Raw genomic sequence first — 26440 nt, 5'->3', positions numbered from 1 at the left:
CTGGTTAACTGGACATCATTAACTTCACGCAGACTCTCTCACTGGTATATTTTCATCTTTAAATCACTTCTTGGTCTGTTGCCTTCATACATCTCCTCCTACATGTCTCTGCGTGAGTGCAGCTACGGAGTGCGCTCTCAGGACATTATTACCTGCAGTGTTCCTTCAATGAGGACTGAACTTGGCAAAAGGGCCTTCTCCTATTCCGCTCCTGTTTCCTGGAACATCTTACAAAAAGATTTGAAGCTCTCGACCTTGACCTCTCTAAGTGTCTTTAAGAATCTGTTGGACTCCTGGCAGGGTCCAATGCAGACATGTTCCTGTTTTTAGTTTTCTACATTTGTCTTGGAATCTAGCTGTTTTTTTGTTTGTTTGTTTGTTTTTAGCCATCCTATTTGTTAAAAAAAAAAAAAAAACTGTAGTATGCTTTTTTTTAACTGCTTATTGTTGTTGCTGTTGTCCATTGTTGTCATCTTTCTTTGTTGAAATCATGTCTCTCTTGTAAATGAGTCCCTGAGGCTCAATGGGATTTACCTGTCTAAATAAAGGTTGATTGATTTTACAGACGAGTCTGGCAAGTAACTTTAAAAACACCAACTCTTTTGACAATTACTTAAGGGTGTATAAGCAATACAGTTTGCCCCCTAAGCATTTCCACACTTATTAAGGATGCAGTAAAAAAAAAAAAAAAAAAAGTTAAAAGCATTTGAATATTGAAATAAATAATGTATGCTTTTTGCTTTTGGCTACAGCAAGATCTGAGTCAAGCAGACTTGCTCTCATTGTAAGTTTAAAAGAAGTTTGAATGCCAGTAAAGTGTCTTTATGTTCAGAATGCATATGATTGCTTCTTGCTCTACTCTTTTCTACATATTAACTTTGAAACAACATGCATTTAGGCAAAAACAGGACAACAATATTTCTGAATCAGGGTCATGCAAGAAAAGTTTTTGCTTTCTGCAACCAGTACTGAAGCCCTTATGCTGCAGACACATATCCACTATGTTGTGGTCCCATGCTCTCTCACACAAAGTTGAATCCCAGCAGTAAATTCACAACAAATCAGCATTCATTTGTTTAATCAGATTTTCTTTTAAATAACTTATTTACAGTACAACATATGAAATAATATGCATAAAAATATATATCTTACAATACAACAATGGAAAGTAACACATTAGAACAACATCTTTGCATACTCGCTCCACTTAACAAAACACAACACATAAACCTGCTGTAAGATACAGGAACGCTTCGAAAAAAAAAAACTTAGCAACATTTTTAAAATCAAAATCTGAACAGTAAATCATAAAAAGGAGATGACCTATCCACTGAAAATGCTTTTGTTCATGCATTTTGTACATGCCCTACTGGAAGACGGCTCACATTTCAAACAGCTAACATCTTACGCTCACTTGTCCACACGTGGGAGTTGAAACTCCGTTTACACTTCTCCGGATATCTTTTTGGTAGATTTGTTTTTTCAGTCAACACATTCTAATGATGTTGAAGGAATGTCCACAAATCAAAATACTAAGAACATTTTCAGCTCGACTTAAAAAAAAAAAAAAAAAAAAAAAGGTTGTTCTATTTTTTAATACCACTTCGTTTCCTGTAAATTATTATTTCAACATATGAACAAAATGTGATGGCGACAGGATAATACTAAAGTGAGATAGGTGCAAAAAAAACTGGTAAGGACAGCTCTAATTACATGTCAATTCCTAGGATGCAAAAAGATTGTGAGCATGTACAAAATAGGCTGCCATGTCATTGAAATGCTCTATTTTTCTTACACTCATCCACCATCAATAGTTTTTTTTATTTTTTTATCTCCTCTTTGGAAAGTGATTTTAGAAATATTTGTTTTTCTTATCAAAATTCAGTTGCTCTGTGTTACAGCAAATGCAAAAGCATCAGAAAATCTATAACTAAAATAAATATCCGGAGCAGTGTAGAAGAGTGCTGTTAATACTTTGCAAATGATCAGTAATCCCGCCTTTCAGCGTCTTTGTCAGCGCAATTTAATATTTAGCAGCTACATGAAGAAAGAGCAATTTTTTTTGTACATCAAGAAATAAATAACTGATCCCGTGCACGCTGTTTTTCTGGATGTTCGGTTTGCACTTGAAGTTCAAAACATGCTACTGGCAAAAAAAGCTGCACACAGCACTTTGCTGACATAGGCTTGAAAAATGTTTGCAGTTTTTGCTGTTATCCTCAAGATGTAAATCTGTCCACAAATCTGCAGCAGGCAGCTACTTTACGGTTGGCATCTTATCTCAAATAAAGATCAGAAACCAATTTTTCCCCAAAAAATATCACCGGTGCAACACAGCTGCTGTGCTTGGACATGAGGCGCATCAAAGCCGTTCATTTCCACCTGAACAGCAGATGGAGTAAGTGGACACAAAGGCAACATGTGCTTCCAGCTCACAGGCAGGTAAACACTGTGTGTCTGGAGGAATACGTGCAACAAATTTTAGGCCTTATCCATTTAAACAACCGAAGCGTAGGTCATGGTCAGTCACTAAAATGAACAGTGGCATTCTGAGGCTGCAGGAAAACCAATAAACCTAAATGGGAGATGGTGGAAACTCTAATTTTATTTCACCTGTGTGTGAGGAAATGGGCATGTTCTGCAGAAGGAAAAGAAAAACGGACCTCTCAAGATGATTTGAGAAAGATCTTGATCTAACTAAACACGTATTTGAGGGAATACATGCAACAGGTCTCACTGAAGTGGTTGCTGCATGCTATATGACAAAGATCTTTACTGCATTCATTGAATTATTTGAATGAACACCATCATGTAAACATTTATTAATTTATCACAAAACCTAACATTTCATTAGCAGGATCTAATTTCTTTTTGAAGTGACTGTCAATTGAAGTGGACTCTATAAAATTAAGCTGTATAACAATTGACACTTTAAATTTATTACAGGTTTAGCTATCAAAATACATGTTTTTAATTTAATATTTATTGTTATTGGTATGATCCATGATAAGTCATTAAATATGCATCATTTACTACCAAAATCGCTCCATATTAATTGTATAAAAAAAAAAGAGGGAAAACAGCAAATTGCACATATTTGGAGCCGTTTGTTGAGTTGGCAGGAGTAATTTTGGGGGAGATATTCAAACAGTGTTAAAGCTAAACTTGTGCTGCCAAATTTAGTTGTAAACAAAGACAGGGCATATTTGCTGTTTTCTATTGCTGAGGTTTCCAATTTTTAATAAAACCCCTTTGAGTTTGTCTAACAAGGCTGAGTCAGGTCCTCTGGATGAGGCCGTGTTAGATTTATCTACTGTACTTGCTGCCGTACACGTCGCACCGCCATATAAGTTGCATCAGCCCAAATATGTCTAATAAAGTGGAAAAAAACTATAAATACATGGCTTTGCCGTATACATCGCACCTATTATGCGTCACTGCTGACAATTCGGAAACGTGGGTCAGAGTTGTGCCAAAAATCGATTGGCTGCCAAATGGTGGCCACGGGAGCATTCATGGGAGGACTGTAACAAGAATTGAACAAGATTAATACTTAAAAACAACTGTTTGCTCGAAATATTAGCAAAGGTGTGTCTCAGTTGAACTTTTCCTTAATAAATGCACTTTGACGGTCAAATCAGCTGAATTTTAAAAGCCGATTCGTGGAAGTGGGAGCGCAGAGAGAGGACTGGCTCTGAATTTCTTCAAGATTTAACAAGATAAGCACTTAAAAACAATTATTTGTTTGCTCGACATTATACTAAAGGTGTGTCTCAGTTGAACTTTTCCTTAATAAATGCACTTAAATGGTTAAATCAGCTGCATTTCACCTGGGCGGTGCGGCGAAATGTAGCTGATTTGATGTTTGCTCCCGGAGTTCCGGAGCGAGACAAAGGTGTCTCGGTTTGACAAACCAAGTGTCTCATTAATATCCACTTTTGCCTATTAATGAGACACTTGGCTTGCCATACTTCGATGGCACTCTACTGGCTGAAAATGGGTATTGTTCAATATTTTCCATGCCAGAATGAATGAAATTGTCAGATCTCAGCCAAAAATTGGTTTATAAATATGGGGAAAAAACATAAATATGTTGCTTTGCTGTATAATTCACACGCACGCTAATTTATGCAAAAAAACAGCAAAAATTACGGTACCTGTATTATTGAGCATGCATCAGGACCTGATCATTTTGAGTTATGTCTACCCCAACACAATAATTTATCAGTGTAGAAATTGGATTAGAAGCAGAGAAATGTAACTGGAAAAATACAGAAAAATTTAGTATCTTGAGAGCTATTATGGCTGTAAAAGAAAAGCATCTTCAGAGGACAAAGTTTACCCAAAAGCAGCAGCTGTGGATTGTGTGATTCGAAGATAATGATCACAGAGGAGCAAGGCATGTAACAGCTGCAACAAGGAAGCTGTGAGAGTGCAACATCAGGGAGAGAACCAGTTGAGATCCGATAGCTCCAGGGAAGATGTTTGTCTGGTGCAGAGAGTGAGGCAAACACAGACCAATTTACTGGGAGGGAAAATTGTGCTGGAAAAAAAACAAAGTACGAATCGACTTGGGTCTTTCTCCACTGTGCAGTCTAATGTGAGGTCCTGAAGAAGACAACGCTTCTGATTTCTGTCAGAACAGTTCCAGTCAGTGAGCTCAGATAAATCACCAGCTCTTCCCAGAAGACAACGAAATAAGGAACAAACTTTAAAACAGAAAATAAGAATAAAAATGTAAAGACAACAATAATAATGCTTCGAGGGAACATTTACAGAATAAAAACTCCCCTCTCCATTTTTGTACAAATACCAGCGGGCCTTGTTTGCACGTCTGAAAATGTTAGTGTTTGTTCAATGTTTATTACGGCAAACCAACATGGAATGTAAAAAAAACAAAACAAAAAAAACAACAACATGTTTATCCGCTCTAGTTTCTTTGCAAGACAAACTTGCCAGATAGGAAACGAGGAGTATTGTACAATAATGTCTAAAAAAAGGCTCATTATTGTTTATCTGGCAACACAGATGCCAGGCTTCAATGAGCTGCACATGTTCATTCATTCAACCTTTATTTTTACAGGATAGTCTCATTGAGTCACAAGGACTCATTTACAAGAGAGACCTGCTTTTAACAAAGAACACAGACGAGATGCAGAGAATAATAATTCAACAAAAAGCAATTTAAATCAAATAAAAGAAGTTATAAACAGCATGAGTAACACCGTGGTTATATCCAATATAGGAGCATAAAAGCCTTTTAGTTTGTTTATTAAAGTTTAAAAATGACCAAAAGAAAGATTGTTATTGATAAGTCCTGAAGAGCTTTTTCTGCTGGAAAGGGATGGAGATGGGGTGCTTGGAGTGTCAAAGCTAAGGCTCCATGAAATTATTATTATCATTTTTTGAAACCTACAAAAACCAGAACTTCAATATCAGCTGTTCGCTGTTGTTTTGCTGCTTGTGCAAGTGCATAAAAGCCCGACAGCAAATAACATTTACACCTAAAAACCTCCTCTCTGAGCTCTGCATTCAGAAACCTTCAGTTTCAGAGAAAACGAGTGTTTTCGTGCACACGAACGGCTGAACCGCAGCAGAAAAGCTACGGTTTCCCTCCAGATCTACAATGTGCAAACAGGACCTCAGTCAGGGGTAGAAAAGTCTGCATATGTCAGTAAGTTCAGCACATAATCCGTTTCTGTGTCATGGTTTGGGCCTGGTTCAGTACAACAGAAACAAATGACTAAATGTCTGATTTTACTAGTGAGATTACGGCTCCAGAACAGCATGCCATGAACAACAAAGTAGGACTTTTAAACTGGTAAAATATAAAAAACATTATGTTTTTCATTCAACTTCAACAGTAACCAGTGTCCTACAGAGCACGTGTGAAACACGTTTGATCAACTTCAAAACTATAAAAGGTATTTATGTTAGTTAAAAATAAGTACATTTTAAAAACTGTTTTAAATAAAATGACCTGACAAACCAGAACAAAACAAAAAAAAGTACTTGCTTAATTTATTCCGACATTAACTGGACGAAAAATAAAACCCAACACAGTACTGAATTATATCTATGGTATTTTTTGGACTATAAGGCGCACTTAAAATCCTTTAATTCTCTCAATAATTGCCAGTGAGCCTTATAATCAAGTGCACCTTATGTATTAATGCTGGTTGTACCTACTGACCTCGAACCGATTTTATGGGGTTATTGTGAATGTTGAATAAAGTTTGACTTACCTGACTGTTCTGATTCACTTAATGCGCCTTATGTATGAAAATATCGATATTGTACCATATAGTCTGAAAAATACGGTAATTTAAAGTGCAAGCTAAATAAATGGTAAACATTAAAACCTAACTTCTTAGCAGGTGAGCTGGTGTCCAAAAATAATGTTTGATATCTGTAATACTGAGTAAATACACAAGTGGCCTTCCACAGAAATTGTACTTTCAAAGCCCCAATTATACAACATAAATGCTTACCATACTGACAGTCGTGTTTATAATCACTCTGTGATCTCTACACAGCTCATTATAAAAAACGTGTTATATCTTCCTCTGCTTCTTTTCTGTCAAGGCTGTCAACAATATGTATTTAACTATAACGTGCATCTGCTTCCAGGTATAGTGGTTATCACATGTGACTGATGTATTTGTCGTGTACTTTAACATGACTGTGCCATACAACTGAACCGTGATGGTTTGGTAGAAGTGTGTATACCAAAACATCATGAGCGACTGCATTCTTTTCCACGTCTGGTTGCCGGACCTTGATATCTGTTATAATTCAGTAAAAATACAAGTACAATTACACTTCTACTATTGGTGCGGGGAAATCCTTCTTCAAATTATTCACCTTTAGCTGGACAATCTTTTCAAAGACAAACTTAATGTCTTAAATCATTCAAAAGTTGAAATATTTGACAATAAAATTCAGTAACTCACAAACAGTACACTGTCAGAAGATCAGGAAAGTAGACGACCGATATGTTATTTCATTACTACAAACACATTCCTGAAGAGTCAACGAAAACATTCAAAAATACAAAGTTAGTTTTATATCTTCCACTGATGACTTCTGTCACCATGGTAAGGCTGGGCAACATGATTATAACAATTTCACAACTTTTACTCAGAGTTAACTTCAACAACAACAAAAAAATACATACATGAGACAAGTATGTGAAAAATAATACATAAACAAAGTGGTTGTTCAAAGACAAAATACTAAATTAAATAAACCAAACCCACCAATACCATTTGTTGCATTGGGAGGTCTGTTGAACAGTCATTAAAACTATTATAAAGATGGTGCACAAAGGCTACAACGGTCAGGTATAAAAACATAAGCTGACTTTACAAAATAAGTATCAATAAATACATATAAAATGAATAAAAGAACCAGAAAAGCATACACCAATAAATAATCCTAAAAACCAACCAGAGTTTTTGTGTAGTCCTCATTGGCTGGCGAGCTGTGTAGTCCATAAACTTATACTTCTGATAATGAGCCATTCTTTCTGACTGGCTGTCACCACAATGCGTACACACTCGATGTCAAAGGCTATTTTGTGGTCCACATCTTGGACCTCAATGTTGCCATTTTTAAACTCTCCTAGCGTGATGTACGAGGAACACTGTTTCCCCTTTTTAGTCCCAACTAGTTTCTCGCCTACTTCCAGAGCCCCATGGTGGAGAACGTCATTCTGCCGGTCATCAGACCCAGTTGTAATCTTGATTTTGCAAATTTTGGTTGATTTGTTAAATACCACGACAAAGAAATCCCCAGTGGAGGGAGGTTTGCCCCAGAAGTATTCATCTACTGTGCTGTAAGCCTTGGAGGCATCGTAGTTTTCAAAGACGTTGATGTTTGTATAAATGTTGGCAGGGGGGTTGTCGGGAATGTCAATGGAGTCTTCCTCAAAATCGTCGTCCTTCAGTTTGTTCTCCACCCCTTTATAGGAGGAGTAGTAGCCCATGTGCTGGAACAGTGAGGGTTTGAAGCGAATCACGTCCTTCTGAGCCAGCAGACCCCTGAAGTGGATGAGGAGCCAGTCACAAGGCATTTCCTGGTAGAACATGAGGAGGAAATGAGCCAACCGGGGCAGGTCTTTGGAGTGGTATAGCTTCCCGATGTAGCCCAGTTTGGAGAACTCCAGCATCACCCAGTAGGAACCTTCTCTGGAGGTGATCACCTTTTTCAGCGCTGTCAGGAAGTTCCTGGAGCACAGCACGTCGTCCTCCAGCATCATGTAGAAGTGTGACAGGTTGGTGCAGAAGTTGAGGAGGAAGGCGTAGTCCACATTCTGCTTGGAGCGGAACCGGACCCGGTCTTCTGGGTCATTGTAGTTCCTTTTCAGCCCGTCCAGAGAAGGGTAGTACTCCTCTGGGGCCTGAATGACCAGGAGGCGTCCGGCTATGATGTGGTGAGCAAACTTCCTGGTGATTTCCTGCACCAGGTTCTCACACCAGACCAGGTCAAAGTCTGCCAGATGAACCACAACCACAATCTCCTTCAGTTCTTCATAACTGGACTGATCAAAGATGGACTTGATTGTCTCCAGGAGGTAGTTCCCTCTTTTCCTCTTGACTGATGACAGCCCAATGGTGAGAAACTCTGTGAACAAAACATGAAAATCTTCTTTACTCTTTATATTATGTGTCATTTTAGAAAAACTCTAGGACAATTACATGGAGTCCAAATAGGAAAAATAAATAAAAAATCTTACTAGTGTTAAGTCTACCAATCTAAAGTGGACACGTTTTTCAAGTCCTTGATGTAGTTTAATGTTTAGACAAGGAACCACCACAACCTTGAAGTTCAGTTTAATTTTCTCAGATCACAATCACAAATATAAGTCAAGTCAAAGTGAGCTTGGTTTGAAAGAAAAACACAAAACTTACTTTTGCGATTCAGAGGTGTTCCAGCAAGATAGCGGTATGTGATGTTACTGGTTCCAGAGAAATTACTAAGATCTCTGAAGGTGTGAACGTATCGCTCCGAGCTCGGAGGATGGACTGATGTTTCCCTGAGCTGCCTTTTATCCCCTTCCTGTAACACAACGTGAAAAGTGCAATGTAACAAAAGAATTGCAACAGAAGAGAATATACGTACATGAATACGTCTTTGAAAATGGCTGAGCGAAACCTCAGTGTTTTGGATAAAAGGAAAGATAAAGCCTCTCTGGGGAATTTGCAGAACTGAACATGTGGACTCACTGACAAGTCAAACTTCTTAATTTGATCATCAAATTCCAGTGACGTCATGCATAAGAGATACAGCATTTGGATGGTTTTCACTTGGGTTCACATTACGAAAATTTAAACATGCCTCCTTTTAAAACAAGTCAGTTTAAAAGGTCTATGTCATCGGGCTAGCGAGCAACGCACGGTATTTTGACTCAGAAGAATATTTGTTCCAACTTGCTGTTAAGACACCAAATAAATAAACCTAGATGTGTTTTTTTTTTTTTTTTAAGTTTGCTCAGAAAAATCCCAGCAAAGCAACAAAAGTCTGTTTACTAACCAGCACATAGCCATCTTCGATGTAGAGGTTTAGGAAGAGGAGGAAGGTGATGAGGAAGCCGAGGAAGGGAATAGTGGATCGTTTCCTCAGACACCTAATCTTCTCCAAGGATTTCCACAGCAGCCTCATTTTGTCCACGCTACTGCTAAGATCTGCAGGAGAAATACAGGGAAAAACACATCAGGCCTGGTTGGGTGAAGCTCCTGCAGGTTGAGACTGAGCTTTTTCTGTTGCTGCTCCAAATTTATGGAACAATCTCCCACCTCCCATCAGACGAGCCCCTTCACTGTCCATTTTTAAAACTTTTAAAACACCGTTTTATTCCCTGGCTTTTGGCACAACCTGAAATTTGCTCTGCACTACACTTTTTATTGGTCTTACTGCTTAAAGCACATTTAAAACACTTTAAACATAGGACACTTTTTGCCCCGCCCCCCTCAGGCTGGACATTGTGGAGCATTAAGTGTAGAATCAATAGACTGAGGAACAGCTTCTACCCTGAAACTGTTAAGACTCTAGCTAGTTTGGTATTTACTTTACAAATAGCTGATGCCAACATTTCTTCTGTGTACCAGCGTCAGTGTTACTACTACATTTTCAATTCAAGTTGCAATTCTGTTTATTCATACAGCACCAACTCACAATAAAGTTGTCGCAGGGCACTTTACAGGAACATACATCATGGGTGTAGGGCTGACTCATCATCAAGTATTAATTACATGAACTGAAATCTTTCAAATTCAATTCTTTTAAATTAAATAAAAAGTCATTTAATGCAGAGGTCTGACAGTCTGGTAAATAAAAATAGCTATTTTAAGTTATTTTGTCTTCTTGTGCTTTTTAAAAAAAATTTAAATATCACCCTATTGAATATAAGTCAAGCAACTTTATTGCCAATCGCCCTTAAGTACAAGACTTAAAGCGAATAAAAATTAAACTCATTCATTGTGCATTAAAATAAACAAATATTATGTAAGGCAAAAACACATTTTGAAGGTTGTTCCAACTGAAAATAATTTATTAACTTTTCTGTGAATAAAAGCACTTAACATTAAATAACTGCAAGATTGGTAAAAAAAACAGGCAACCTACACCAAATCATCAGAATTAATGCAAAAATGTAATATATTTAATATTCATGACCATTAATGCATTGCATTTATCACAGTAAATGTATGTCAGTGTGATTCCAAATATAAACCAGATTAGCACAGACAAATCTCAAAACCCTTGTTTTATTTTTTGGTTTGTATGTTTGTATAATGCTGAAATCTCCAGCTAATTATAACTACAAATGTGAAACTGACATTCTCATGGAGACAACTTTATGAGTAATGAAGGAAAAAATAAAAGGGAAACAGACGCATCTTCGCTATTATCTTAAGCAACTAAGCATGTGTTTTAGTTTTAACACTGTTTTACTTCAAGAACCAAAGAGAATAAAAGAGTTGCAATGTTCTGCTGAAGCGAAGTTCAATGATGCGAAGAATCATCTGCTCTGGAAGCATCTCGGTTGTTGCTGCAACAACCAGGCAGCTCAGGTAGCTCCCTCTCTGCTTCCCAGCGCCGCCTCGTCCCTCTTCAAGTGAAAACCCAGCTGCAGCTTTAACTCTAGCCAAACCTGTTTTCAGACACAGTATAAAATTAAACTGGAATTTTCTGTGGTTTAAATTAAGACGAGAGCTGATCTCACGGAACTGAGATTTGAACGCCAACTCTTGATGGAACAAGACAAAGAAAGAAAGAAAGCGGTCCCTGCTGTTTAAATAATTCAGTGTGGGCACCAGTGAAGAAGAGGGTAAGAGGCTCATAGAGCCATAGGCACAGCAGAGAAACACATGTTTGCTCCTCTAGGTTTAACTGTGGCAGAAGTGCTCAGCTGAACACCTCCAACATTACCGTGCAGACTTGCACACCTTACATTAGTAGATTATAAAATATGGTAGCCTATGAGAAAGACTTCCTGATTAAAGGTCTGTGGATAATGATGTGAGATCCCTGTTAGCATCCATTAGCAGGAGGCTTGTGTGTGTTTATTATTATGTTCCTGAATTCTGGGCTGAGCTGTGGCAGTGAAATGGACTGATGTATTTTGGTAGAGCTGCCATCCTAAGAGTTAAGTCCCTCACATATATCTGAACTATTTTTTAAAACACATTTTCAACAGTCTGAAACTGTTAAATATCCATTCTGCTTTGTGTATGTGCACCTAGTTTTGCTTCTTTTTGCTACAGTTTGTGACATTTTCTGGTAAAATCGCCAACCATGTCAGAAATATTGTAATAATAACTGTAATGCCACTTTAATTGGTGATATGTGACTTATCTGTGCTGCTGATTATCTCATGCTGCTGTAATCATTCATACCCATCTGCTCACCACAGACTCATGCCTGTGCTGTTGTTGTTACGCCGTATTGTTTTACATTACAATAGTCACTCGCTACTTCGCGGTTCATTTATCGCAGACTCGCTCTATCTCAGTTTTTCATAATAAGATTGAACTTGACACGCAATTAACTGATTGATGGATGAGCCGCACGATCGGCATGGATTTTTTATTTAAAATAAATAATGTTAAATTATTTAGCAGCTGCTGCACATCTGTGCAGCCCAGAGCTGCAGAAAAAGCTTCCTCCTGCAGCTTTGTACAGCCCATACTGCAAGATAAACTCCCTGCTGCAGCTGATCAGCTGTTCACCGTGCAAAGCGGAAAAGTGGGCGTGGCCAAGAGCGCTTGCAGGTGGCTGAGAGAAGCGGAGGCAGAGAGCTGAAATCATGACATTCTGTGCTCTTTTAGAGCGTTTAGAGTTTAGAAACATAGTTTAAAACATTGCAAGAGTGGGAAGGGTTTAAAATGCCTTCATATATATATATATATATATATATATATTTTTTTTTTTTTTTTTTTTTTTTTTTTTTTTTTTTTATATATGTATATAAAGAGAGAGAGATAAACTACTACCTTCTGCTTGTACTACTATTCCTACTTGGTAGTTTTTCACTTATCGCGGGTCTTCAGGGTATGGATCCTCTGCAATAAATGAGGGAGTACTGTATTAATGTTTAGCGTATATCTTAGATCTTTTAGCGTACTGTTTGGCGTTCATTTAGTGCATATCTTAGTGTATATTTTGATATATATGGTTTGTTTTTATACTTTACATTTTTGTTATTTTTGAATGTAACTGGAACCTTGAGTACAAAATTTTGTTCCACCTCACGTACCACATGTAATGTGAATGACAATAAAATTGACTTGAATTTGAAATGGTAATCCATAAACAGACTTGGGTTAAGAAAGTGAACCAGGTTTAGGTCTATGGTGTAAATTGAGTTTGGGTTAGAGTTAGACATGTACTGGTAATGGTTAGGTTTAGGATAAGTGTTGGGTTAGGCACAAAACTTAATGCAAGACAATGCATTGTCCTAAAAAAATACAGAAATGCAAACTTGGGTACAGTATGTGTGTGTGTGTTTGCTCGCACATGTGCACTGGACCAAATAAACCCCAGCACTATCTTTCTGATTGCTCTCACCTATCACCACTACAAGAACTCACTCGTATCGACTGTCATTCTCCACCTTGTTCCCAGAGCTATTCTGAGGTTAAGTCCTGTGTGATTAACATAAAAGGGCTTGTTGGCGGCACAAATGTGACAAAAGTCCACCAGTTTGTCATTGTTTTGTGTAAGCATTCTGTTCCAGATTCACAAACAGATTTTAATTTCAGATTTTACATCTAATTTTCAAAGTGAGGTTTGGACCTCTGACTTGGCTGACAACTACACTGTGTCTCTATGCTGGTGCAGTTTCCCCACATTTAAATTAAGTATTTAGCAGCATTTAGATAAAAAAAAACATTGCACATTTATGTGAATATCTACCAGGGCAAAAAGCACGGGACTCTCAAAGATTAGCACTGTTTGCAACACAGTTAATGTGAAAAACATGCCATCTGAAGAACATATTATGAAGTTTAGCAATATGCTGCAATTTTGGTGTCACAAAAATGTGACAGCAAGCATTAAAAAAAATGTATTAATCTCCTCTTCCAGTGATGTCAGAAATTATTGCATCAACAAATACAGTAAATAGTCAAAAATGTGTGTAAAATCTTGCTGTGGTTTTATTTTCAGTATTTAAAAAAAAATCTTGCTTATAGATCATTTAAACATACAAGGCTTCACATTTTAGATTTAAAGATTAACAAATAGAATTAAAAGTAATCATTTGGGGGGATGACTTTTGCAGAAACACCAGTCCCATTCACGTGTTAAAGAATGGGACTGTGGTCCAAATCCTCCAGATGGGGATAGAGTACTCCATTGTTCAGATTAATCTTTGTTGTAATAAATGTATTAAGTAAATATGGTTACAACCTAGCTGTTTTTGTCTAATTTTTTTATTACCATTTTCTTTAATTTGTTCTTCTCAGTTCGTATGCTTTCTTTAAAGATTGTCTTTTATTGCCTTTGTTGTCATCACTCTTTGTTAAAATCAGGTCTCTCTTGTAAATGAGTCCCTGAGGCTCAATGGGACTAACCTGTATAAATAAAGGTAGAGTGAATAAATGGACTATACTGTATATAGCACCTCTCTGTCTTATTGAGATGCTCAAAGCACTTTAGTAAGTAAGCGCTTTAAGTAACAAATGGGAAGAAATGACACAAAATGTGACTTACCGGTTAAGAAAAGTCATCTTCAACATGATTCCTTCATGATAAAGTGAGACGTATTTCATTAAGTTCTAAGAAGTTTTCCTGTACCGCTGCTGCTGCAGCTTATTGTGAGAAAACCTTTTATCTGTCTCTTCGTGCCTTGTGTTTCTTATGCGATTGTGACAGACATAGTAAAACTGTGCAATAAAAGCAACAGTAATCTGTATGTTCTGATGGAAAAGGAGTGCAAATTACTCCCATCTGCTAAATTTAATGGGTTTTTGTTTCAGCATATATCTAGCACCATTTGCTTCGTGAGTATGAGGCCGAGACTGAGCAGATACGATGAAAAAGTAAAAATAGAGCAGATAACACCCCAGTTCAATTTTAGTGAATATGCCTGTCAGTTTGGTTAAGGTTTCCATATGTTTCCCCTCTGTATTAAATATTCAGTATACTTTGCAGTTTGTATTAGCATTCTGACTACAAGAAAGTCATCCTCCTAGACTTTTTTTTTATATATAAGTTGCTCTCAAATGGGACAAGATAAAAAAAAAAGACCTGGTTAGACAGCCTCCAAAAACCCTCCAAGGAAAACATCACCTGGTTGTCACATACCAGTGCCGTGGGGTTTGGAAATGGCCCCAGCTGAAAATCTTCCCCACATCAGTCCTTGACGTCAAAGCCAGCAGAGATTTATGTTGATGTGCTGAGACGCGAGTACCCCAGGGAGTGAGAATGATAAACAAAGGAAATGAAAAATCATGTGGAGACCTGTAAAAAATAAAAAAAACGATGATGAATTTATGTTTCCCGTGCTAACAGGAAATATAATTAGCTGCACAAATGTTGACACTTGGGCATGCATTTTATTTCTCTTTGGAGATTGAAAAGCTTGAATAAACATCAACATCCATAGACTGAAGCCTAAAAAGTTTATAAAAAAAGTTTTAGGCATGCACCCATCCTTCCATCCATTATCTTTACAGGCTTCTTCTCCTTGGGTTACGGGGGTCACTAGTGCCCACGCCCAGCCATCACTGTGCGAGATGCGGGGGTCACCCTGGACATGTCTCCAGTCCATCACAGGGACACATAGAGACAAACAACCATTCACTCTCTCACTCACCTAGGGACAATTTAGAGTTGCCAATCAGCCTAACATGCATGTTTTTGGTCTGTGGGAGGAAACTGAAGTACCCGGAGAAAACCCACACATGCACGGAGAGCACATGCAAACTCAGAAAGGTCTCAGGCTGGGATTTGATCCAGCAACCTTCTTCTCGACTGTAACTAACTTTACATATCTATCTAAACACTATGTAATCACTAACCTAAAGACAGAGTGGTCTGTGAAATTATTGTACATCAAGTTCATCACGTGTTTTATCTTTCTAATGGACGATAACCAAGATACATTTCATACTAACATCATACAAGACAGTAAAACAATGAAAAACTGCACATCCATCCATGATTTTTCTTGTTTATCTGTGGTTTGAGACCAGAGCCAGGAGGGAAACAGAGACATCCCTGTCCCCAGTGAGACTCTCCAGCTCCTTTTCCAGGTCACAGAATCTTCATCTTCTCTCTGGAAAGTTATGGGTCTGTCTAAGATTGTCTTCTCTGTGGGATGTGCCCATAAAATCTCTAGAGGGAAGCATCTATGACATATCCTTTGTGATGTCCACCAGCATCATTGAGCTGCTCACATTACGTCTAAAGCTAAGCCTGTCCACCATGCAGAGTATTCAGCTCGTTTCTGGGATCTTGTTATTTTGTTTCTGCTTCATAAATCATGACCATAGATGAGGGTTGGAATTTAAATAAAAGCTTGAAAAAAAAACCCCTGCAGAATGTTTTCTAATTTTTTCCCATGTGTGCTATAGACCAAAACTGCCATAAACTTATTTGAATTTGTCCTCGATGTCATTTATGTTTCTCTGGCAGTGCATATTAGATGAGTGGTCCAGGAATCTTCTTTTCCTTTGTTACATCATATTCCCTTAATGGTGAAATGTGATGGAGGTAAGACTTCAAATGGAAAACAAGAGGCTCCCCTGTGCAGAGAAGGCAATTATGTCGTCTGGCCCGATGTGTAACTTAATGCCAAGCTTTCAATACAGCACACATGACACAAAACAAACAAACTGTCGGCTTCCCTTTCCATTTGTAATGACTTCAGTCCTGCAGCGCTGCAGCAGTCCTCTTGCACACAATAAAGTTCTTTTTCCCTTAAGAGCCGTGAAACGAAACAAAGAGTGAGAGTTAAAAAGAAAAGTATCACTGAGAGGAACAGAGTTATCTTGCCACAAACCCATGTGGTACCACAGCAGTTTCACGTCTGATCATTCGGAGATTATTCTTTTAAAGTGCACAGACCTCTATGTCAAAATATCCTTTGGGACATCGGTAACCTGAATTAAAGAAGAGGAGGGGCAGAATAATGAAGAGAACAATAAAATGTACTCCTAACAGTGCCAGGTACACACAGGCTTGATTCCTCCCATGATTTATTCAAAACCAAATCAGAACGTCTTTCTAAAGAAAGGGTTTTCTCATTAGCTCAAATGAACTCTTCACATCTGAATTCAAACATTTTCAAACAAATTCTGTGCCGAAATAGGGAAAGCTAAGTGGTAGATTAATTGAAAATTTAAAAATAATGGGAATAGATTAATAGACCTAACTGCAAAAAGCAATTTTCCCAAATTTCATCCTGTTATCTGTTTTACATTATTTCCCCTGGGTGTCCTACACCGTACAGACATACAGCCCTGCACAAATAATCAATTAAGCCTGCAGATTTGCAGGGATTCAGCAGCTGCTTTGTGTGAAGCCTTCAGCCACTTTCAATGGATGTTTTTTTCTTGATAAAAAGCCGAGTAGAACACTGGCTTTTGTTGATTAAAAAAAAAAAAAAGTTGAAGCATGGGGTGAAATATTGAATCACTTCATTTTTTTTAAATGGCTATTTTCTGGATACTTTGAATTTGGCAAACTGTTTACCAGTTACTATATACTTTGTAAATAATAGCATTCCAAAGAAAAAATAATGTGTCATCAAAAATTTATTGACAGCCACTGCCTACGATTCACACAGAAATGATCTAATTATGAACACACAATTGGGAATTGACATTGGTGGTAAATTAAAGCGGAAAAAGCTGTCACTGGGAGATTCACTACACAGTTCTTTACGTCTCCTACTGTTAAAGCCATTTGTGTTTCAAATTGATGACCTGCCATCTACTCAAAAGTTAATCATCCAAACGAGTCCTTGTGTCATGAGGCAACAACATAAACTTTTTTTTTCTGTTGGGAGATGCCAAGTACTTTTCAGATCATAGCAGAGCCCCAGATGTGGCTTGTATACCAGTACCAGCTGCATCAATCTCCAGAGACCAGATGCCTGAGCTGAGTTTCCAAACAGATGTCCCACCCCACTACTGCCTTCTCTCTCCATTGTCTCCCCATGCCGGGCCTGTCATCGCTGTCATCAGCTTGAGTTCACACTACCTAATGGGAGGAGGAGGTGATGAGAAGGTGGAAGGGAGTGTGTGTGTGTGCTTGTTTATGTGACTTTGTGAAGACCATTGAACACATACTACATCGTGAGGACCAGTTGCTCTTTGTGAGGACCAAAGCCCGGTCCCCATAACGTTCAAGTGTTAGGGGTTAGGTTTAGGACTAAGGTGTGAATTGAGGATGGATTAGGTTTAGGCAGTGGCGCAAAAAGCGGGTATGCAGCGTATGCAACGCATAGGGGCGCTGCACTGCAGGGGGCGTCAAAACCCTCTGTAGAAAAAATGTTTTTCTAGTAGGCATTTTCTAAATGATCAATAACAGGGGAACAGCACTGATTAGGCGCCCCTCTGCTCCTTCACCTCCCCTCTGCTCCTTCACCTCCCCTCTGCTCCTTCACCTCCCCTCTGCTGCTTCACCTCCCCTCTGCTCCTTCACCTCCCCTCCTATCGCTCTCCCTTCCCACACAGGTGGCTGTGAACACGCCCGTAAGAGAACGCACTCGGCGCGTTTTTTTTTTTTTTTTTAATCTTGAACTACCGCTCGTTGTGCACTTGACAACAAGATGGAGCGGCAGAAAAAAAAGCTATCCGGGGCGCAAAACAGAAAAAGGAAAAGGGAGAAGGATAAAGATGTTGGCGGGATGAAAAAAAGCCTTTCAATGTGGTTGAAAGATAGTAGGTAAGTACTGTCAGTGTATTAGCAGGACAGGAGGGTTTAAATATTCAGGTTAGCTAAAGCTAGCCTAATACACTGCGGTTGGCTGTTAAATGTTGCCTCCCCTATTGATGTGATTTGTTTAGTATTTTCTGTATTTTTATGAATATTTGATACATGCGCCTCGCCTGTCACACACACATATCCACACACTAAGTGTAAGAATGACCAAAATAAAACTCATGAAATATTAACACAGGAAAGCTAAACTGTTGTGGCGGCAGTTCCCAGCTATGATCCAACGCTTAGCCCTCAGTGCTGCAATTTATTCACTCATATGTACATTTATTATTATTGATTCTTTAATTAAAGATGAGTTGTACAAGTTTATGTGTGTATCAGATAAATTAGTCCTCAGTGTCACTATAGCTCAAAAAGGTTGGTGACCCATGTTTCCAACCTTTTTGGCAGAGGGACACTTGAGTTTAAATGTCTTATTCAGTATCACTACAGTGGTGTGTGTTGTGATGTATCTGGTGAGTCAGATCAGATGAAATGTCCAGTCAGTAACTGTTATCCAACAAGGAGATCATTTAAATTCAAGTTTCATTTCTATTGTGGTTTGACTGCTGTATTTTTAAACCTACTTGACACAAAATTAATGTCATTCAGCTGTGAGGATGGAGAGAAGGAAGAGAAGATGACAGAGGAAGAATCAGGACAGACTGGGGAAGGCAACAGGTTGGTCTAATGCAGGTGGAAGTGAGGGAACAGTTACTTAATCCCAAGCAATAACGTGTAAACATTATTTTTAAAAACTGTATTAAGATCTGTCATTTTTACAACTAATATATAATGCTTTTTTGACCTTATGACTTAGTGCAGAATGCCACAGACAAAAGGTGAAGGAGACAGACACGAGGTCAGTGATAGAGGAGACAAGTGATGACATCAGGTAGGAATAATTACATTAGGGAGGCAACAAAAACCTATATACCATGATGGTTTTAATTTCTGATGACCATATTTCATTGTCTTCTTTTTTGGGAAAATTAGTTCAGGCAGACATGGTGAGTTAATCATCACAAAGCAGAGAGGACCAGATGATGAAGAGGGAGAGGAGCAGAGAGGACCAGATGATGAAGAGAGAGAGGAGCAGAGAGATCCAGATGATGAAGAGGGAGAGGAGCAGAGAGGTCCAGATGATGATGTAGAGGGAGAGAAGTACAGAGCTGCAGAGGAGAGGGCTGAGGCAAGGCTTTATTCAGAAGATCCATCCGAATGGCCTTTACCACACAAAATGGGGGACACATTTAGGCAGTACATGGTTGAAAATGGCCCACAGAAAGTTTCTGATGGTCCATATCCAAGATCAGAGAAGAATAAGAGGTGTTTTTCCAAAGCGTACTGTTTTCGTATACTGTCTAATGGAGAGAAAGTTGAACGAGATTGGTTACTGTATTCCAAAAATACCAGCAGAGTCTATTGTTTTGCGTGTAAGCTTTTTGGTGAAGCTAAAGTTTCTGATACATGCCTTGTGGCAGGGTACAGTAACTGGCGATGTCTTTCAAAAACACTGAAGCACCATGAAACCAGTAGTTCTCACATAAATGCTTATCTGATGTGGAAAGAAATGATATCTCGCTTACGCCTAGGTAAGACTATTGATAGTGAACTGCAGAGAACCATGGCAGCTGAAAAAGCATACTGGAGAAGTGTGTTGACTCGAGTTATTGACTGCATACTCTTCCTTGCAGAGAGAAACTTGCCACTAAGGGGGAAAAATTCTCAGTTAGGAAATCCTAAAAATGGAAATTTTCTGGGAATCCTTGAGCTCATTGCACGATATGATGTCACACTGGCAGAACATCTTAGAAAGGCAGCCTCCAAACAAACCACTGGATATCTGACATGGTGCACTCAGAATGAATTTTTAGATTCAATATCAGAGTGTGTTTTGGGTAAAATATCTGCCCAGATCAAAGCCTCTAAGTACTTTGCAGTGGAACTGGACTGCACACCTGATATTTCAAAGCAAGAGCAGGCCTCAGTCAGTATTCGATATATTGATACTGATGAGAAGAAAAAAGTCACTATTGCAGAGTCTTTTGTGGGGTTCACTGCTGTGAAGGACACAACTGGGAAAGGCCTCACAGATACACTAACAGGGGTTCTGGAGAGTCTGGGGTTGGATTTGGCTAATTGTAGAGGGCAAAGTTATGACAATGGCTCTAATATGAGGGGAATAAACAAGGGTGTTCAAGCTTTAATACAACAGAGATGTCCAGAGGCTTTATTCATCCCCTGCTGCAGCCACAGCCTGAACCTTTTGTTATGTGATGCAGCCTCATCTAGCAGAGAGTGTCTCACTTTTTTTGGCACTGTTCAAAGATTGTACACAATCTTTTCGTCTTCTGTGAAGAGGTGGGACATTCTCACAGAGTTTGTCGACATCACACTGAAGCCTCTGAGTGACACCCGGTGGGAGGCAAAGCTAGACTCTGTCAAAGCTATACGTTTCCAGATGGGGGGAATTTTAGATGCACTACAAAAGCTTGGAGAAGTGGCAGGAGACAGCAAGATTGTCTCAGAGGCAAAATCACTATCTGATGAGATTGTCAGTATGGAGTTCCTTGTGTGCCTCATAATTTGGTATGCCTTATTATGTGAGATCAACTTTGCAAGCAAGGCACTACAAGCAGCAGATGTGTCAATGGACACAGCCATTAGGCTAATCGAGTCTCTGAAAGAGTTTTTGCTCAAATATAGAGAAGAGGGCTTTCAGAAGTCACTTGACATTGCAAGCAAAATAGCCATCGAAATGGATGCTTCTCCTAAGTTCAAAGAGAAACGACTTAGGAAGCAAAAGAATTTCCCAGATGACAATTCATGCACTGGTCATCATGAAAAGGAACCCACAAGGCACTTCAGGTGCATGGTTTTCAATGTTATTGTTGACACACTCCTCCAAGAGCTGTCTGAGAGGTTTTCCAATTTTCAACTTGTGTCTGAGAAATTTAAATTCATCACTAAAATGGAGCACATGACAAAAGCTGAGCTGGAGGAATCAGTGACCACATATGCCCTGACCACTTGTGATGTTTCAAGAGATATCATTCAAGAAATATACCCAGCAAGCCGTCTACTGAAGGGTTACAAGGCTCTAGAAAAGTTAAATTTCCTAATTCAAGAGGACCTTGATTTGGTATTTCCAAATTTGACAGTAGCCCTTAGAGTATTCTTAACCATGCCTCTGACAGTTGCATCTGCAGAGAGATCATTTAGCAAGCTGAAGCTCATCAAAACATACCTTCGTTCAAATATGAGCAATGATCGCTTGTCCCAGTTAGCAGTGATCTCTATTGAAAACAGTGTGGCACGGTCTATTTCATTTGATGTTATACTTGACAAATGGGCAAATGCAAAGTCACGGAATGTAACAGTTTAAATGTCATAAATGTTAAAACTCTGACATGGACTCCAGGCTGTTAAGATGTCATATTTCCGCTACATAAAATGTTGAGCACTGACTGAGTACCACTACTGTTATATATTTGTACTTTATAAAACTTCTTATTTGTTTATGATTGAAATGATCACCTGATATAATATGTAACATTAAAAAAATCTGTAATATTACTACTGTATTTTCTAAGTGCATGACTAAGCTGTATGAGGCGGCAAGTAAAAAGGAGCGGGTGGGGGGGGCGCCGATGATGTGTTCGCATCCACCTCAAAAATATGTAGTTGCGCCCCTGGGTTTAGGGTTAGGTATTCAATCAACCTTTATTTAGACCGGTTAATCCCATTGACCCTCGAGGACTCATTTACAAGAGAGACCTGATTTCAACAATGAATGATGACAACAATGGACAATCATAAAAGAGGCATACAGATTTTTTTTAAAAATTAAAATAAGATGGCAAAAATAGCAAAAACAGCTAGATCATAAAGCAAATGTAGAAAACTACAAAGAGGAACATGTCTGCACTGGTCCCTGCCAGGAGTCCAACGGATTCTTAAAGCCACTTAGAGAGGTCAAGGTCAAGAGCTTTTTGCAAGATATTCCAGGAAACAGGAGCGAAGTAGGAGAAGACCCTTTTGCCTAGTTCAGTCCGCACTGAGGGAACACTGCAGGTAATAATGTCCTGAAAGTGCACGCTGTAGCTGCACTCACGCAAAGACAGGTATGTACTGTGATGGTTAGGTTTAGGGTAAGGGGCAGGGTTAGGCTATAGAAATGAATGAAAAATGGATAGAAGTCATTGAAAAGTCCCCATGAAGATAGCAAAACAAACTTCTTTGTGTGTGTGTGCGTTGTTTTATCATGTTGGGGGAACCAATGCCTGACAGCACTCTCACAGTGTGGGAACCAAAATCTTTGTGGGTACCAAAATCCATCCATCCATCCATTTTCTTCCGCTTAACGGGGGTCGGGTCGCGGGGGTAGCAGCCTAAGTAGGAAGGCCCAGACTTCCCTCTCCCCAGCCACTTGGGCCAGCTCTTCCGGGGGAATCCCGAGGCGTTCCCAGGCCAGCCGAGAAACATAGTCCCTCCAGCGTGTCCTGGGTCTTCCTCTGGGTCTCCTCCTGGTGGGACGTGTCCGGAACACCTCACCAGGGAGGCGTCCAGGAGGCATTCTAACCAGATGCCCGAGCCACCTCAACTGGCTCCTCTCGACGTGGAGAAGCAGCGGCTCTACTCTGAGTCCCTCCCGGATGATCGAACTTCTCACCCTATCTCTAAGGGAGAGCCCAGACACCCTGTGGAGAAAACTCATTTCGGCCGCTTGTATCCGAGATCTCGTTCTTTCGGTCACAACCCAAAGCTCATGACCATAGATGAGGGTAGGAACGTAGATCGATCGGTAAATTGAGAGCTTCGCCTTTTGACTCAGCTCTCTCTTCACCACGACAGACCTGTACAGCGCCTGCTTCACTGCAGACGCTGCACCTATCGGTCATTGCCTATCGATCTCACGCTCCATTTTTCCCTCATTCGTGAACAAGGTACCAAAATCCTGTTCCCCAAAAAGTTAATATTAAAATCAATGAAAAGGAGGTAATTTGAATGCCCTGTCAATTTTTTAGAGATGTCCCCAGAATTGATTTAAACAGATATCAATATTTTACCATAAAAATGTTTAACCTGCCATGTTTGGGATCATTTTGTTCATCACAACCTCATGTGAGAAATTCCATTTGCATTTTCCTTTTGACCCACTGCATTTACACCATAGGTCTAAATTCACTCAAAAAAAGCTAAACATTCACTACAATCCATTTTACAACTTAGAATGCAAAACTGTAAATTTAACATGTTTAACAACTAGCTTTTATACACTTTTTACATTAAAAGACACGGTGTTGCTGCCATGTATTTTAACAAAACAACGAGGTGTCCTAATAAAATGCTACCAATCATTTTACATTCAAAAAAGCAGTTTCTGATCAAAACATGGCAGAGGGGCACATCACAGTGCAGATATTAAGCCTGAGGACGTAGCCACTGCTCGAGTCAGCCAACACAAAAGATTTATTCCCTATTTTGTAAGCTTATCTTTTGTATATTGAATCATTCTGGTTTCTGCACTGGTGTCCACAGTTCTTTTATCCACAGCCAGCTCCTTTCACTGGTGTTAAAAGGTCAGGCAGGCACTGAGGGCACCTTCATAAAGAGGCCTGACTCAAAACAATTTGTCATGACCTGCTGTTCCCCTGTTTGTTGTTGTTGTTTGTTTTCAATGTCCTGTTTAGAATCACACTGGTAATTGGTAAAAATAGATATTTGAATGTGATGCTTGTCGTTATTTTGGGTGTAAGAGGGACAGACAAAATGTGGTTTTGTTTCCAGTAATTCTAGATACTTGACAGTAACCCCATGACATAAATGAGGAGACTCAAAAATATGTGCAAATCTTCCATGTCTATGTAAGTCTGTATTTTTTTCCCCGATTCTTTATTATTTTACCTCCTTCTGAGGGGGAAGAGTCTAGCTGAACCTCTGGTTTTCTCCATGACTAGAACCTTCTTACCTCTGGGGCAACATCATGCTTTGGATGTTTTTTTTGCTCCTACACACTTGATTTGAATGAATAAGTAATAAAAAGACTATTGCAGAACTTAAAGACCAGCTAAAAAGCCAGGAAAGAACTAAAACATGAAGGATAGTGGCTCACGAGAGTCACAAGGGTCACTGCTGCCCTTATTTAGCAATCACTGTGTGAGAGGTGGGGTACACCCTGGACATGTTGCAAGTTCATCACTTTAGAAGAATTAGCATTATTTAAACTACCACTGGTAAAACTAGCAATTGATAATTTGCAGTATTAGCAGAAACAGTACAACTGTAAACATTAGCAGTACTGTTAATAGCAAAACTAGCATTACCAGAATTCTCATTCCTAGAACCACTATAAGCTATAGAAGTATACATTAGAAAAAAACAATATTACTAGCAAAAATATGCATTTGTAGATCTAGCTTTAGTAGTTTTAGCATTAAAATTATTATAATTAGTATCAGTAGTATAGTAGTAATACTAGAGGTAATAGTAGTAGTAGTTGTATTAACAGAATAAGGAATAGTGGAATAAATATTAAGTAAATTGGCATTAGTAGAATCAGTACTAATATTAAGAAAACAGCATTATCAAAATAAGCTTTAGTAGCATTGGCAATAACAAAATTAACATTAGTAGCCTCGTTTAAACAATACTATAATTAGCTTTAGTGTCAGTAACCAAGCTAGGTTTTAAAATGAACAAATATTTCAAGTATGTGAAAAGAACATTTATTTTCAATTAGAAAAATGGCTGATGCTGTGATGTTTCTTTTAAAAAAGTTTTCCACCACGCAGAATGAAACATGCACATGTGGTCCAGATAATCAACTAAAAAGGCACAAAATAAACTATTGCTTATAGACTACCTACAAATTTAACTCTCACTGCAATCATGCGATGAATATTGCAAGCTATACTTTGGGCTTGGCTGAATTCGGACTACCAGTTAGGTCAAAAGTCAAATGTACAAGATGGCAACACCCCAGATGCAGCAGCTTGGCACTAGCCATATAGCATAACTATTAATTGGATTTACAAAAGAAGGGTAATTCTACAGTTAAGATCATTTTGTACTATAAGCCCACTGAGAGACTAACACTATACCTAAAGAGAGTACTTGCTCAAAATACCATATTATGAGTAGGTGACAACTGGAGAACATAGGACACAAGAAAGAAAGCAGAAGCAGGAAACGTGTGGTGGAATCCAGGCCAGGTTAAGTGTCGTCCCACACAAACCTGCAGTTTCAAGTGCATCCAGGCAAATCTAACAAGGTTGAGTCAGATTCTCTGGATGGATTCTTCTTTGTTGAAATGTTTTGTCTTTTGTCCAAAAGACTTCTTCAGTTTGAGGAGCTGCAAGCAAACTCAGTCTTATAAGCAGTACCTTCTCATAGTGGATCAACCAGTTTGCTGGTGACAGCCCAAATTAGTTGTTCGCATGTAAAAGAACGAACAGCAGACTAACAAGTTAGTGCCCTGATGGCCGCTTGCTATTTAAAAATGGCTGAGTGATACTGGCATTAACAGCATTGTAAGAGGGTGACAGTTGAACATGGAGGCCTCCATCCCTGTTTAATAATGGATGGGTTCTCTTCACAAAGATGACTTTCTTTACTCCTCTCTCAAACCAACATTTGTGAAATAGTTATTGATTGATATTGGTGCACTACAGATTAGTTCTTAGGAATGGAACAGATGTCATTGGTGAAATTCCAGGAACGTTCTATGTAACTTTTTACCTACAGGTATAGCTCCTGTTTTGTTTAACCTTTGAGAATGCCTAATGGGTATTAGCAATAACCTTGAAAGCCGAAAGAAAAAAAAACAAAAAACAAAATAAACTATTGAAATCATCATCCAGTCGCAGTCCATTATGTCTCAAAGTGAATAATGCTGCAATGGTTACCAATACTTTAAGTACAGTGTGTTACTTTAAAAGGTTCAGGGTACATAAGGGCCTTTCCAACTGTGCATCCATAATGAGTATGAATAAATGTGGGA

General features: G+C 38.8%; 1 protein-coding gene across 1 annotated transcript; it reads right to left on the bottom strand.

Moving 5' to 3' along the window:
* Nucleotides 1-7468: 7468 nt before the first annotated feature.
* mgat4c (mgat4 family member C) lies at nt 7469-14860 on the bottom strand. Its single transcript, XM_037682584.1, is given in 4 exon segments — nt 7469-8625; nt 8913-9060; nt 9535-9686; nt 14797-14860. Coding segments are annotated over 4 exon segments (1521 nt in total).
* Between the last annotated feature and the right edge of the window lie 11580 nt (nt 14861-26440).

This window comes from Nematolebias whitei, chromosome 10 (assembly GCF_014905685.2).
Source record: "Nematolebias whitei isolate Nwh7 chromosome 10, NemWhi1, whole genome shotgun sequence".
Classification (NCBI taxonomy): Eukaryota; Metazoa; Chordata; class Actinopteri; order Cyprinodontiformes; family Rivulidae; genus Nematolebias; species Nematolebias whitei.
Note: the sequence above shows the minus strand (reverse complement) of the source record. Positions and strands in the feature narration are given on the sequence as shown.